This window comes from Pholcus phalangioides, unplaced genomic scaffold (assembly GCF_987345545.1).
Source record: "Pholcus phalangioides strain wild (caught in Gottingen) unplaced genomic scaffold, Ppha-v1.0 ptg000015l_1, whole genome shotgun sequence".
Lineage (NCBI taxonomy): Eukaryota > Metazoa > Arthropoda > Arachnida > Araneae > Pholcidae > Pholcus > Pholcus phalangioides.
Genome location: NW_028301608.1, coordinates 117,688,816 through 117,701,578, shown reverse-complemented (window position 1 = coordinate 117,701,578; position 12,763 = coordinate 117,688,816). Strand labels below are relative to the sequence as shown.

General features: G+C 42.5%; 6 protein-coding genes, 2 non-coding genes and 2 pseudogenes across 8 annotated transcripts; 7 read left to right on the top strand and 3 right to left on the bottom strand.

The window, feature by feature from the left end:
* The first annotated feature begins 1,028 nt into the window (after positions 1 to 1,028).
* LOC149077775 (histone H1-III pseudogene) lies at positions 1,029 to 1,640 on the top strand (annotated as a pseudogene).
* Positions 1,641 to 2,114: 474 nt separating this feature from the next.
* LOC149077774 (histone H4) lies at positions 2,115 to 2,426 on the bottom strand. Its single transcript, XM_089242974.1, has one exon. The coding sequence runs from the start codon at positions 2,424 to 2,426 to the stop codon at positions 2,115 to 2,117; it is 312 nt and encodes a 103-aa protein (XP_089099100.1).
* Positions 2,427 to 3,011: 585 nt separating this feature from the next.
* Positions 3,012 to 3,130, top strand: LOC149077773 (5S ribosomal RNA). Its single transcript, XR_016194258.1, has one exon. It is a non-coding gene; the product is annotated as a 5S ribosomal RNA (ribosomal RNA).
* Positions 3,131 to 3,883: 753 nt separating this feature from the next.
* LOC149077772 (histone H2B) lies at positions 3,884 to 4,258 on the top strand. Its single transcript, XM_089242972.1, has one exon. The coding sequence runs from the start codon at positions 3,884 to 3,886 to the stop codon at positions 4,256 to 4,258; it is 375 nt and encodes a 124-aa protein (XP_089099098.1).
* Positions 4,259 to 6,246: 1,988 nt separating this feature from the next.
* Positions 6,247 to 6,621, top strand: LOC149077771 (histone H2A). Its single transcript, XM_089242971.1, has one exon. The coding sequence runs from the start codon at positions 6,247 to 6,249 to the stop codon at positions 6,619 to 6,621; it is 375 nt and encodes a 124-aa protein (XP_089099097.1).
* A 483-nt stretch (positions 6,622 to 7,104) lies between these two features.
* Positions 7,105 to 7,547, bottom strand: LOC149077770 (histone H3). The gene has a single exon (XM_089242970.1). It carries the CDS (start codon positions 7,533 to 7,535, stop codon positions 7,125 to 7,127), a length of 411 nt encoding a protein of 136 aa, XP_089099096.1. The 5' UTR covers positions 7,536 to 7,547; the 3' UTR covers positions 7,105 to 7,124.
* A 223-nt stretch (positions 7,548 to 7,770) lies between these two features.
* LOC149077769 (histone H1-III pseudogene) lies at positions 7,771 to 8,382 on the top strand (annotated as a pseudogene).
* A 474-nt stretch (positions 8,383 to 8,856) lies between these two features.
* Positions 8,857 to 9,168, bottom strand: LOC149077768 (histone H4). The gene has a single exon (XM_089242969.1). It carries the CDS (start codon positions 9,166 to 9,168, stop codon positions 8,857 to 8,859), a length of 312 nt encoding a protein of 103 aa, XP_089099095.1.
* A 585-nt stretch (positions 9,169 to 9,753) lies between these two features.
* On the top strand, positions 9,754 to 9,872 carry LOC149077767 (5S ribosomal RNA). Its single transcript, XR_016194257.1, has one exon. It is a non-coding gene; the product is annotated as a 5S ribosomal RNA (ribosomal RNA).
* A 754-nt stretch (positions 9,873 to 10,626) lies between these two features.
* LOC149077766 (histone H2B) lies at positions 10,627 to 11,001 on the top strand. Its single transcript, XM_089242968.1, has one exon. It carries the CDS (start codon positions 10,627 to 10,629, stop codon positions 10,999 to 11,001), a length of 375 nt encoding a protein of 124 aa, XP_089099094.1.
* Positions 11,002 to 12,763: the final 1,762 nt, after the last annotated feature.

The following is a 12,763-nucleotide window of genomic DNA, read 5'->3' as shown; positions in this document are numbered from 1 at the left end:
GTCTTGCTGGCGTTTAGCCTTGTTCTGCTGTTGGTACACCAGCTCTCGATCTCTCTCGCATTCTCCTGAAGGTATTCCAATGCTCGCAATGGGTTATGATGGCACTGGGCGACCGCGCTGTCATCAGCGTATAGAGCCGTGAGTCCTCTTGGACTCACGGGGAAGTCGTTCATGTGATAATTATGTAGTGCCGGTCCGAGAACGCTTCCTTGGGCAATAGATGCCCTTAATGGTCGCTCGGAGGACAGTGTATCGTTTATGGATACTCGAAAGGATCTACCCTCGAGGTAATTTTTGATGAAATTTATCAAGCTATGTGGCAAATTCATGCTAATTAGCTTGTGCAATAGCCCGTTGTGCCAGACCTTGTCGAAACTTTTGGATAAATCGTATAGGGCCATTGCTACTGTAACGCGATTTGCTCTAGCCCATTGCAAGTATTCAACTACCCTCAGGAGTTGAGTCGTGGTTGAGTGGCCGTTTCTAAATCCGTGTTGTTCCGGGATGAGTACCCTATGGTAGTCATTATAGTCATGTAGTCGCTTCACTACCACCCTTTCGAACAGTTTCCCAAGAGAGCTCAACAAGGAGATTGGGCGCCAGTTCGAGGCGAATATCAAGTCCTGCCCAGCCTTTGGAATGAGTCTTATGACCGCGAATTTCCATATTTTTGGAAAGTATTGGTGTCGTAAGAGCTCATTAAAAATTCTAACCAGGACCTGTATTAAGTTGGCCGGCATCTCCTTGATGGCCCTGTTGGTGATCCCGTCGTACCCTGGTGCCTTGTTTTTCTTAAGCCTTTTAATGATGGCTGTTACTTCAGCCTCGTCGGTCGGAGTTAGAGCGGTGTAGTTCTCAATTTTTCCACAATGACAGAAGCGCCAAATTCAAAGTGTAACGGACGACTACGCCGCGATTGGTCGATTTCGAAACCGAGAAACGCGATTGGCTGAAACGAAGCGCAAAGGGAATCTACTGCAAAAAAACGAGAAATTACTGATCATTTCGTTACGTGAGTGCAAGCGAACATGTCCGAAGGTGCACAACCAGCTCAATCTGCCGCGCCAGCCGCCTCGACCCCGAAGAAAAAGGGGGCGAAAGCTGGCAGCAAGAAACCGAAAGCTGCTCCCTCTCATCCGAAAGTATCGGAAATGGTGAACAGTGCCATCACCAGTCTTAAAGAACGGGGCGGATCTTCACTGCAGGCCATCAAGAAGCACATCGGTGCCCAGTACAAGGTGGACGTGGACAAGCTTTCACCCTTCATCAAGAAGTACCTGAAGAGCGCCGTAGTCAGCGGAGCCCTGGTTCAGACCAAGGGCAAGGGTGCCACCGGATCTTTCAAATTGAGCGCATCCGGGCAGAAGAGCAAGGAACCCTCTGCCGCTGCCAAACAGGTGAAGAAACCCAAGAAGGAAGGCGCTTCGAAAAAACCCAAATCCCCCAAGAAGACCGCAAAGCCCAAACAGAAGTCCGAGAAAAAGAAAGCAGCCCCCGCAAAGAAATCGACGGTCAAGAAATCTGCTCCGAAGACCAAGTCTCCGAAAAAAGCAGCCAAACCATCGAAACCGAAAGCGGCGAAGCCGAAAAAAGCAAAGTCCACTCCGAAAAAGACGACGGCAAAGAAAGCAAAAAAATGAGGGAGTAAGCCCAAGGCTTGAAGGAAAAAAAAAAAAAGGCTCTTTTCAGAGCCAAGAAATGTTTGTGAGAAGGTGCCGAACTCGCATATAAATATATGATACGTGTTATCATGATAATATATAAATACATAACATAAATAATCAACGCGATTTTGTTATTAAAGCGCGCGAACACAAATATATATATATATATATATATATAGAACATAAAGCCCCTTACGAGGTCTGACGAGACCTCGCAGCTCTGGGGGGGGGGGGGGGGCCCGTATAGTACTTGACCTTTGACGAAAGTACGATTACAGCAATATTTTTTTTGTAATAAATATTTAGTACCAACCCTTTAAGTTTAGTTTTTTAAACATATTTAACAAAGTTATGCGACTCAGTTTCAACCTATCATATATTTTTTGGCCCTGAGAAGGGCCTTTTTTTTTTTCTCCTCCGCGTCTTCTATGAAAACCGCATATGCTGTTTTTAACCGCCGAAACCGTACAGGGTTCTGCCTTGTCTCTTCAGCGCATAGACCACGTCCATGGCGGTGACGGTTTTCCTCTTGGCGTGCTCGGTGTAAGTGACAGCATCCCTGATAACGTTCTCGAGGAAAACTTTGAGAACTCCACGGGTCTCTTCGTAAATGAGACCGGATATACGTTTCACACCACCACGACGAGCCAAACGACGGATGGCGGGTTTCGTAATGCCCTGGATGTTATCGCGAAGAACTTTACGATGTCTCTTCGCTCCTCCTTTGCCCAAACCTTTTCCTCCCTTGCCTCGACCAGACATGTTGAATTTGCGAAATCTGAAGCAGAAATGAAAGGAAATCGACAATAATCACGATCTCTGTCTCGAAAGCGCGGAGCTGACGTCACCGCTGTCTAACGGGCATTGGTCCGCCGACGAGGCGTTATTCGATTGGTCGATAAAAGACTTGATTTATCCCCCCCCTTTGACAGGAGGGGGGGGGGGAACCGTTATTTCTTCCCCCCCCCCTCCAGAAAATTATCGCAGCAGCACTGAAAGTTGGCGGAATCGATGCCTACTGTAAGAGTACAGATTGAACTGGAAAAAGAAAACAACATTTTCGGCGGAAACTAGAGAATGTCTTAAACATTTTGCGCAAAAAAGAAAAATTGTAGAAGGGCCCTTAGGCGGAATTCCTCACATGTCCGTCAACCAGCTTGTGCGTCTGCGCTTTCGGCAGATGAAAGAGCCTCCTTTGTGATGTCATCAATTAGAGTACCAGTGTGATGTGACACCATCTGTGCCCCAACTCCCACGGGAAGAAAGGAACAAAGCAGCGGAAATGGACGGGCTCCTTTGAATAGATTTTATGATCACTTAAGAAGTGTGAAAAGAGCATTATGTATCGCCAACGGCCATACCATGCTGAAAACACCGGTTCTCGTCCGATCACCGAAGTTAAGCAGCATCGGGCGCGGTTAGTACTTGGGAGGGTGACCACCTGGGAACACCGCGTGCTGTTGGCATCACTTTTCTTTCTTTTTTTAAATCGGTAAGTAACATAATTTTCCAATAATTTAATTTAAAAATATGTGTATGTGGGGGGGGGGGGGGAAGAAGAGAGGGAATAAAAGAAAATTAAACAAATTAATATACTATACGGCCAGTGATATGGGCCTATATGGCTCTGCTTAGTGCTGCCATCTACTGTTGGAATTTTTTTTCCTTTCAGTAATTTCTTCTAATCCCACAATCCATGGCAAATTTCTTTAATAAGATTTAATTTCAAAATATTCAAATTAAAGAAAAATTAAATTTATTTCAAATAAATCAGTGATTCATATACGATTCTACTTAGCACTGCGAGATACTGTTGGCATCATCATATAAATCCTCTTTTTTTATTTATTTGATAATTATGTTTAATCGGATAATCCAATACATAACATTTTCCACAAGCGATTGAATTTTGAAATCTGTGTGTGTGTGTGTGTGGGGGGGGGGGGGGGGGGGGGGTTTGGAAAGGAAGCGGGGGGGGGGAACAAATTCAATTTCTTAGGTAATTCAGTTCCCGAAGGCGAAGTTGATATATGACTCTGCTCAGTGCTGCCATCTACTGGTGAACAATACGAATTCCCTTCCCCCATTGTTTATATTTGAGATTGGGTTGCGGAAAATCACAAATGAGAAACTTCACTTGTGGAGTAAACTTGAAATCCTTTCGTTATGAAAAAATTTCAAAATTTTTTAACACATTTTCGTAATTTTTTGCAGGTAAAATGCCGCCACAACCTTCAGGAAAAGCTGTGAAGAAAGCCGGAAAGGCCCAGAAGGCTGTCCGTGCTGGAGACAAGAAAAAAAGGAAGAAGCGAAGGAAGGAGAGCTTCGCAATCTACATCTACAAGGTTCTGAAGCAGGTCCACCCAGACACCGGGATATCTAGCAAGGCTATGTCAATTATGAACTCCTTCGTAAATGACATCTTTGAAAGAATTGCAGCGGAATCATCACGACTGGCCCACTACAACAAGAGAAGCACCATCACCAGTCGAGAAATCCAAACTGCAGTGCGGCTGTTACTCCCCGGAGAACTCGCCAAGCACGCAGTGTCTGAAGGAACGAAAGCTGTCACCAAATACACCAGTTCAAAGTAACTTCTTTTCGTTCAGGGTGGGGGGGAAAAAAAAAGGCCCTTTTGAGGGCCAATAAATCGAGTAAGAAGGTTTAACCCTGGTCGCAAACGACTTGTTGCCTAACATAACGGTAATTTAATATAGCAATAATATAATGAGGTGTAATGTAACGTTAGGAGTGCTTACCTTTCATGAAGAAGAAACCAACAATCCTTGTGAATTTATCCCTGGAAAAAAAAAAACATAAATAAATAAGCTATTCGAGCATGCATATATATATATATATATATATATATAAAATCAATGAAATTTCTGCGAAAGAAAAATGTGATGGATGGGGGAAAAAAAAAAGAAGAAACTGTCTTGGGTGGGATTCGAACCCATGCTCGCGTGGAACCGGAATGAAAATTCAAATAAAACCCCCTTATTTTTCCGCCCGCGGCGCCCCCGCGAGGGGTTCCCCAGGTAAGGTATAGCTTCGCAACAATACTTTCTACCACACAATAGATATACCACGTGATATGTTCGGCGCAACAATATTTAAAATATCATTATCTGCCTCCGAATATATTCTCTTGAGTCCAGCGTCTTATCCATTAGGCCACAACGACACAGTCATCTGTTACAATTAACACGATTACGTTATAAACTGCTACAATAATTTTTTAGCAAAAAAAATTCTGTGCCGATACGATACTTTTGAAAGGTAAATTATCATACGATAACAATTTGTAATTATTATAATAAATAACAATTAATTATCATAGCCAAATGCAGATTCGAACAGTAGATTCCCTTTGCGATTTATTTATTTTACATACAATATGTATTTTACATTTATTCATTACATTTATATATTTTACATACAATTTATTTCATTATCATTACAATACTACAATCATTACATTAATTTATTTCATTATAATAACCAAATGCAGATTCGAACCCATGACTTTCATAAACACTAGGCTCAAGATTCGTGTCCGTCGTCGTAACCATTACGCCACTAGACACGACATACATCATTCCTAGTTAGCTACTGAAAGTCAGCGATGCAAAGAAACGAGAAATGCCAACTTCTTTTTTTTTTTTCTGTTTCAATTTCACACAAAAATAGGAAATTATAATTTCACTACAATCTACGTTCATGAACAATTAAATATTCATTTATGATTTCATACTTCTTTTGTGAATATAAACATTATTTCCAGTATTTCGCATGCGTCCCACTTTGTTTCAATTTCATTTTAGCCCCCAGTGTATTATATTAACACATCTCGTTTCGCCAAGTTTATTTACTTCATTTTAGCCTTTCCTTCATTTACCCTAACGTTTCACATTCATTTTGTGCATATAAACATTATTTTAGTATTTCCCATGCGTTCACTTTGTTTCAACAAGTTCATTACCTTTCAGCTCTTTGTGCATACCAGCATCATATTAGAATATCTGTGCTTTGTGCCGCCTTTAAACTCGTTTTTTCTTGGAAGTTCAGCCCATTAAGCAAAAAATAAGTATAGAACCGAATGCTAAATATGAATAAAATAATTTATTTCCTTGAAAATTAGAAAACTTTTCTGTCCCGTATACGGGACGTCAGTAATCTTTAACTTCAACGACGAAAGAGACATGCCATACATGCAGTAGTGCTAAACAAACACCACCTCTAATAACAAAAGGAAAAAAAGAAATAAGTTTCATTTAAAAACGAAGAAATGTATGGGGGGGGGGGGGGGAAAGAGAAGAGAAACCGTTAATACGGGGAGGGAGAAGGAAATGCGGGTCATATAGTCAGCGGAACCTTTTAGTTTTATCGATTATTATTCGGTTCAAAACTACGAAGGCGTTTCTCGTCTACAACTACGACGAACGCGGATCGCGAAAACGCCAAAAAGGGGCACTATTGGCTGAAAGGAAAACAAGGAAGGCAGAGCTCTCAGGCTGATATTGGCGGCGCCAAAAAAAAAGCGCGAAGCGCGATTCCGATCATTTTTTAGGAAAAATTAAACATGTCTGGACGTGGAAAAGGAGGAAAAGTGAAGGGGAAGAGCAAGACCAGGTCTAGCCGTGCCGGTCTACAATTTCCCGTCGGCCGTATCCACCGTCTCCTTCGAAAAGGCAACTACGCCGAGAGGGTAGGTGCCGGAGCTCCGGTATACCTGGCCGCCGTCCTGGAATACCTGGCCGCCGAAGTTCTCGAATTGGCAGGAAATGCAGCGCGAGACAACAAGAAAACCAGGATCATTCCCAGACATCTGCAGCTGGCGATCAGGAACGACGAAGAGTTGAACAAGCTCTTGTCCGGAGTGACCATAGCTCAGGGAGGAGTGCTGCCCAACATCCAGGCAGTTCTCTTGCCCAAGAAAACCGAAAAGAAAGCTTAAGTCAAGCGAGAGAGGAAGAAAAAAAAAAAAAGGCCCTTATCAGGGCCAATAAATCACGCAAAGAGGTCACGCTAAATCGCATTGTTTAATAATAATAACACAGTCGCCTCAATGTCCCCCGGGGAAATTAGAGACTGGTTCCGAAACACAATCGCATTGTCCGCTGGGGATAGCCACGCCCAGACCATAAAAGTGACCCCCCAGTAAACAAAGCAACTCTATTCGAATCCGGCGAGTCTAGAAGTCTGGGTTGGGTGAGGCACAATAGTAATAAAATACAGCGTCACATTTCTCTCAGCGCTGCGCGCAAAACAAAAAACAAAAAAAAAAAACATACGTGGCTTGTCCTAACTTTCTTTTCTAATCAATCAGAAAAATTTCATGTATGGATTAAAAAAAACTATTTCAACTCGTGTGTGGCAATGCGAATGAAAAGGCGCACCTCTTTGCATGTGTTGGCCCTTAGAAGGGCCGTTTTTTTTTTCCTACTCCTCCTTCACGACTTAAGCTCGTTCACCCCGGATCCTACGTGCAAGCTGAATGTCTTTGGGCATGATGGTAACTCTCTTGGCGTGGATAGCGCACAAGTTGGTATCTTCGAACAGACCGACGAGATAGGCCTCGCTGGCCTCCTGCAAAGCCATGACAGCAGAGCTCTGGAAGCGCAAATCGGTCTTGAAGTCCTGGGCGATCTCACGGACGAGGCGCTGGAAGGGCAATTTCCTAATGAGCAATTCCGTCGACTTCTGGTAACGACGGATCTCTCTGAGGGCCACGGTACCGGGCCTGTAACGATGGGGCTTCTTCACTCCCCCCGTCGCCGGGGCACTCTTACGAGCAGCCTTGGTCGCGAGCTGTTTCCTGGGGGCCTTGCCTCCGGTACTCTTTCGGGCAGTCTGCTTGGTCCTAGCCATGTCTGCGTATCGATGAAAGAAACGTCTGAACGCGTTGAGAGCAAGACGATAAATGTTTCTCCTCAATTTTTCCACAATGACAGAAGCGCCAAATTCAAAGTGTAACGGACGACTACGCCGCGATTGGTCGATTTCGAAACCGAGAAACGCGATTGGCTGAAACGAAGCGCAAAGGGAATCTACTGCAAAAAAACGAGAAATTACTGATCATTTCGTTACGTGAGTGCAAGCGAACATGTCCGAAGGTGCACAACCAGCTCAATCTGCCGCGCCAGCCGCCTCGACCCCGAAGAAAAAGGGGGCGAAAGCTGGCAGCAAGAAACCGAAAGCTGCTCCCTCTCATCCGAAAGTATCGGAAATGGTGAACAGTGCCATCACCAGTCTTAAAGAACGGGGCGGATCTTCACTGCAGGCCATCAAGAAGCACATCGGTGCCCAGTACAAGGTGGACGTGGACAAGCTTTCACCCTTCATCAAGAAGTACCTGAAGAGCGCCGTAGTCAGCGGAGCCCTGGTTCAGACCAAGGGCAAGGGTGCCACCGGATCTTTCAAATTGAGCGCATCCGGGCAGAAGAGCAAGGAACCCTCTGCCGCTGCCAAACAGGTGAAGAAACCCAAGAAGGAAGGCGCTTCGAAAAAACCCAAATCCCCCAAGAAGACCGCAAAGCCCAAACAGAAGTCCGAGAAAAAGAAAGCAGCCCCCGCAAAGAAATCGACGGTCAAGAAATCTGCTCCGAAGACCAAGTCTCCGAAAAAAGCAGCCAAACCATCGAAACCGAAAGCGGCGAAGCCGAAAAAAGCAAAGTCCACTCCGAAAAAGACGACGGCAAAGAAAGCAAAAAAATGAGGGAGTAAGCCCAAGGCTTGAAGGAAAAAAAAAAAAAGGCTCTTTTCAGAGCCAAGAAATGTTTGTGAGAAGGTGCCGAACTCGCATATAAATATATGATACGTGTTATCATGATAATATATAAATACATAACATAAATAATCAACGCGATTTTGTTATTAAAGCGCGCGAACACAAATATATATATATATATATATATATAGAACATAAAGCCCCTTACGAGGTCTGACGAGACCTCGCAGCTCTGGGGGGGGGGGGGGGGCCCGTATAGTACTTGACCTTTGACGAAAGTACGATTACAGCAATATTTTTTTTGTAATAAATATTTAGTACCAACCCTTTAAGTTTAGTTTTTTAAACATATTTAACAAAGTTATGCGACTCAGTTTCAACCTATCATATATTTTTTGGCCCTGAGAAGGGCCTTTTTTTTTTTCTCCTCCGCGTCTTCTATGAAAACCGCATATGCTGTTTTTAACCGCCGAAACCGTACAGGGTTCTGCCTTGTCTCTTCAGCGCATAGACCACGTCCATGGCGGTGACGGTTTTCCTCTTGGCGTGCTCGGTGTAAGTGACAGCATCCCTGATAACGTTCTCGAGGAAAACTTTGAGAACTCCACGGGTCTCTTCGTAAATGAGACCGGATATACGTTTCACACCACCACGACGAGCCAAACGACGGATGGCGGGTTTCGTAATGCCCTGGATGTTATCGCGAAGAACTTTACGATGTCTCTTCGCTCCTCCTTTGCCCAAACCTTTTCCTCCCTTGCCTCGACCAGACATGTTGAATTTGCGAAATCTGAAGCAGAAATGAAAGGAAATCGACAATAATCACGATCTCTGTCTCGAAAGCGCGGAGCTGACGTCACCGCTGTCTAACGGGCATTGGTCCGCCGACGAGGCGTTATTCGATTGGTCGATAAAAGACTTGATTTATCCCCCCCCTTTGACAGGAGGGGGGGGGGGAACCGTTATTTCTTCCCCCCCCCCTCCAGAAAATTATCGCAGCAGCACTGAAAGTTGGCGGAATCGATGCCTACTGTAAGAGTACAGATTGAACTGGAAAAAGAAAACAACATTTTCGGCGGAAACTAGAGAATGTCTTAAACATTTTGCGCAAAAAAGAAAAATTGTAGAAGGGCCCTTAGGCGGAATTCCTCACATGTCCGTCAACCAGCTTGTGCGTCTGCGCTTTCGGCAGATGAAAGAGCCTCCTTTGTGATGTCATCAATTAGAGTACCAGTGTGATGTGACACCATCTGTGCCCCAACTCCCACGGGAAGAAAGGAACAAAGCAGCGGAAATGGACGGGCTCCTTTGAATAGATTTTATGATCACTTAAGAAGTGTGAAAAGAGCATTATGTATCGCCAACGGCCATACCATGCTGAAAACACCGGTTCTCGTCCGATCACCGAAGTTAAGCAGCATCGGGCGCGGTTAGTACTTGGGAGGGTGACCACCTGGGAACACCGCGTGCTGTTGGCATCACTTTTCTTTCTTTTTTTAAATCGGTAAGTAACATAATTTTCCAATAATTTAATTTAAAAATATGTGTATGTGGGGGGGGGGGGGGAAGAAGAGAGGGAATAAAAGAAAATTAAACAAATTAATATACTATACGGCCAGTGATATGGGCCTATATGGCTCTGCTTAGTGCTGCCATCTACTGTTGGAATTTTTTTTCCTTTCAGTAATTTCTTCTAATCCCACAATCCATGGCAAATTTCTTTAATAAGATTTAATTTCAAAATATTCAAATTAAAGAAAAATTAAATTTATTTCAAATAAATCAGTGATTCATATACGATTCTACTTAGCACTGCGAGATACTGTTGGCATCATCATATAAATCCTCTTTTTTTATTTATTTGATAATTATGTTTAATCGGATAATCCAATACATAACATTTTCCACAAGCGATTGAATTTTGAAATCTGTGTGTGTGTGTGTGTGGGGGGGGGGGGGGGGGGGGGGTTTGGAAAGGAAGCGGGGGGGGGGGAACAAATTCAATTTCTTAGGTAATTCAGTTCCCGAAGGCGAAGTTGATATATGACTCTGCTCAGTGCTGCCATCTACTGGTGAACAATACGAATTCCCTTCCCCCATTGTTTATATTTGAGATTGGGTTGCGGAAAATCACAAATGAGAAACTTCACTTGTGGAGTAAACTTGAAATCCTTTCGTTATGAAAAAATTTCAAAATTTTTTAACACATTTTCGTAATTTTTTGCAGGTAAAATGCCGCCACAACCTTCAGGAAAAGCTGTGAAGAAAGCCGGAAAGGCCCAGAAGGCTGTCCGTGCTGGAGACAAGAAAAAAAGGAAGAAGCGAAGGAAGGAGAGCTTCGCAATCTACATCTACAAGGTTCTGAAGCAGGTCCACCCAGACACCGGGATATCTAGCAAGGCTATGTCAATTATGAACTCCTTCGTAAATGACATCTTTGAAAGAATTGCAGCGGAATCATCACGACTGGCCCACTACAACAAGAGAAGCACCATCACCAGTCGAGAAATCCAAACTGCAGTGCGGCTGTTACTCCCCGGAGAACTCGCCAAGCACGCAGTGTCTGAAGGAACGAAAGCTGTCACCAAATACACCAGTTCAAAGTAACTTCTTTTCGTTCAGGGTGGGGGGGAAAAAAAAAGGCCCTTTTGAGGGCCAATAAATCGAGTAAGAAGGTTTAACCCTGGTCGCAAACGACTTGTTGCCTAACATAACGGTAATTTAATATAGCAATAATATAATGAGGTGTAATGTAACGTTAGGAGTGCTTACCTTTCATGAAGAAGAAACCAACAATCCTTGTGAATTTATCCCTGGAAAAAAAAAAACATAAATAAATAAGCTATTCGAGCATGCATATATATATATATATATATATATATAAAATCAATGAAATTTCTGCGAAAGAAAAATGTGATGGATGGGGGAAAAAAAAAAGAAGAAACTGTCTTGGGTGGGATTCGAACCCATGCTCGCGTGGAACCGGAATGAAAATTCAAATAAAACCCCCTTATTTTTCCGCCCGCGGCGCCCCCGCGAGGGGTTCCCCAGGTAAGGTATAGCTTCGCAACAATACTTTCTACCACACAATAGATATACCACGTGATATGTTCGGCGCAACAATATTTAAAATATCATTATCTGCCTCCGAATATATTCTCTTGAGTCCAGCGTCTTATCCATTAGGCCACAACGACACAGTCATCTGTTACAATTAACACGATTACGTTATAAACTGCTACAATAATTTTTTAGCAAAAAAAATTCTGTGCCGATACGATACTTTTGAAAGGTAAATTATCATACGATAACAATTTGTAATTATTATAATAAATAACAATTAATTATCATAGCCAAATGCAGATTCGAACAGTAGATTCCCTTTGCGATTTATTTATTTTACATACAATATGTATTTTACATTTATTCATTACATTTATATATTTTACATACAATTTATTTCATTATCATTACAATACTACAATCATTACATTAATTTATTTCATTATAATAACCAAATGCAGATTCGAACCCATGACTTTCATAAACACTAGGCTCAAGATTCGTGTCCGTCGTCGTAACCATTACGCCACTAGACACGACATACATCATTCCTAGTTAGCTACTGAAAGTCAGCGATGCAAAGAAACGAGAAATGCCAACTTCTTTTTTTTTTTTCTGTTTCAATTTCACACAAAAATAGGAAATTATAATTTCACTACAATCTACGTTCATGAACAATTAAATATTCATTTATGATTTCATACTTCTTTTGTGAATATAAACATTATTTCCAGTATTTCGCATGCGTCCCACTTTGTTTCAATTTCATTTTAGCCCCCAGTGTATTATATTAACACATCTCGTTTCGCCAAGTTTATTTACTTCATTTTAGCCTTTCCTTCATTTACCCTAACGTTTCACATTCATTTTGTGCATATAAACATTATTTTAGTATTTCCCATGCGTTCACTTTGTTTCAACAAGTTCATTACCTTTCAGCTCTTTGTGCATACCAGCATCATATTAGAATATCTGTGCTTTGTGCCGCCTTTAAACTCGTTTTTTCTTGGAAGTTCAGCCCATTAAGCAAAAAATAAGTATAGAACCGAATGCTAAATATGAATAAAATAATTTATTTCCTTGAAAATTAGAAAACTTTTCTGTCCCGTATACGGGACGTCAGTAATCTTTAACTTCAACGACGAAAGAGACATGCCATACATGCAGTAGTGCTAAACAAACACCACCTCTAATAACAAAAGGAAAAAAAGAAATAAGTTTCATTTAAAAACGAAGAAATGTATGGGGGGGGGGGGGGGAAAGAGAAGAGAAACCGTTAATACGGGGAGGGAGAAGGAAATGCGGG

Coding starts and splice junctions, on each gene's coding strand:
- LOC149077774 (XM_089242974.1), bottom strand. CDS start 2,426: ATGTCTGGTCGAGGCAAGGGAGGAAAAGGTTTGGGCAAAGGAGGAGCG.
- LOC149077772 (XM_089242972.1), top strand. CDS start 3,884: ATGCCGCCACAACCTTCAGGAAAAGCTGTGAAGAAAGCCGGAAAGGCC.
- LOC149077771 (XM_089242971.1), top strand. CDS start 6,247: ATGTCTGGACGTGGAAAAGGAGGAAAAGTGAAGGGGAAGAGCAAGACC.
- LOC149077770 (XM_089242970.1), bottom strand. CDS start 7,535: ATGGCTAGGACCAAGCAGACTGCCCGAAAGAGTACCGGAGGCAAGGCC.
- LOC149077768 (XM_089242969.1), bottom strand. CDS start 9,168: ATGTCTGGTCGAGGCAAGGGAGGAAAAGGTTTGGGCAAAGGAGGAGCG.
- LOC149077766 (XM_089242968.1), top strand. CDS start 10,627: ATGCCGCCACAACCTTCAGGAAAAGCTGTGAAGAAAGCCGGAAAGGCC.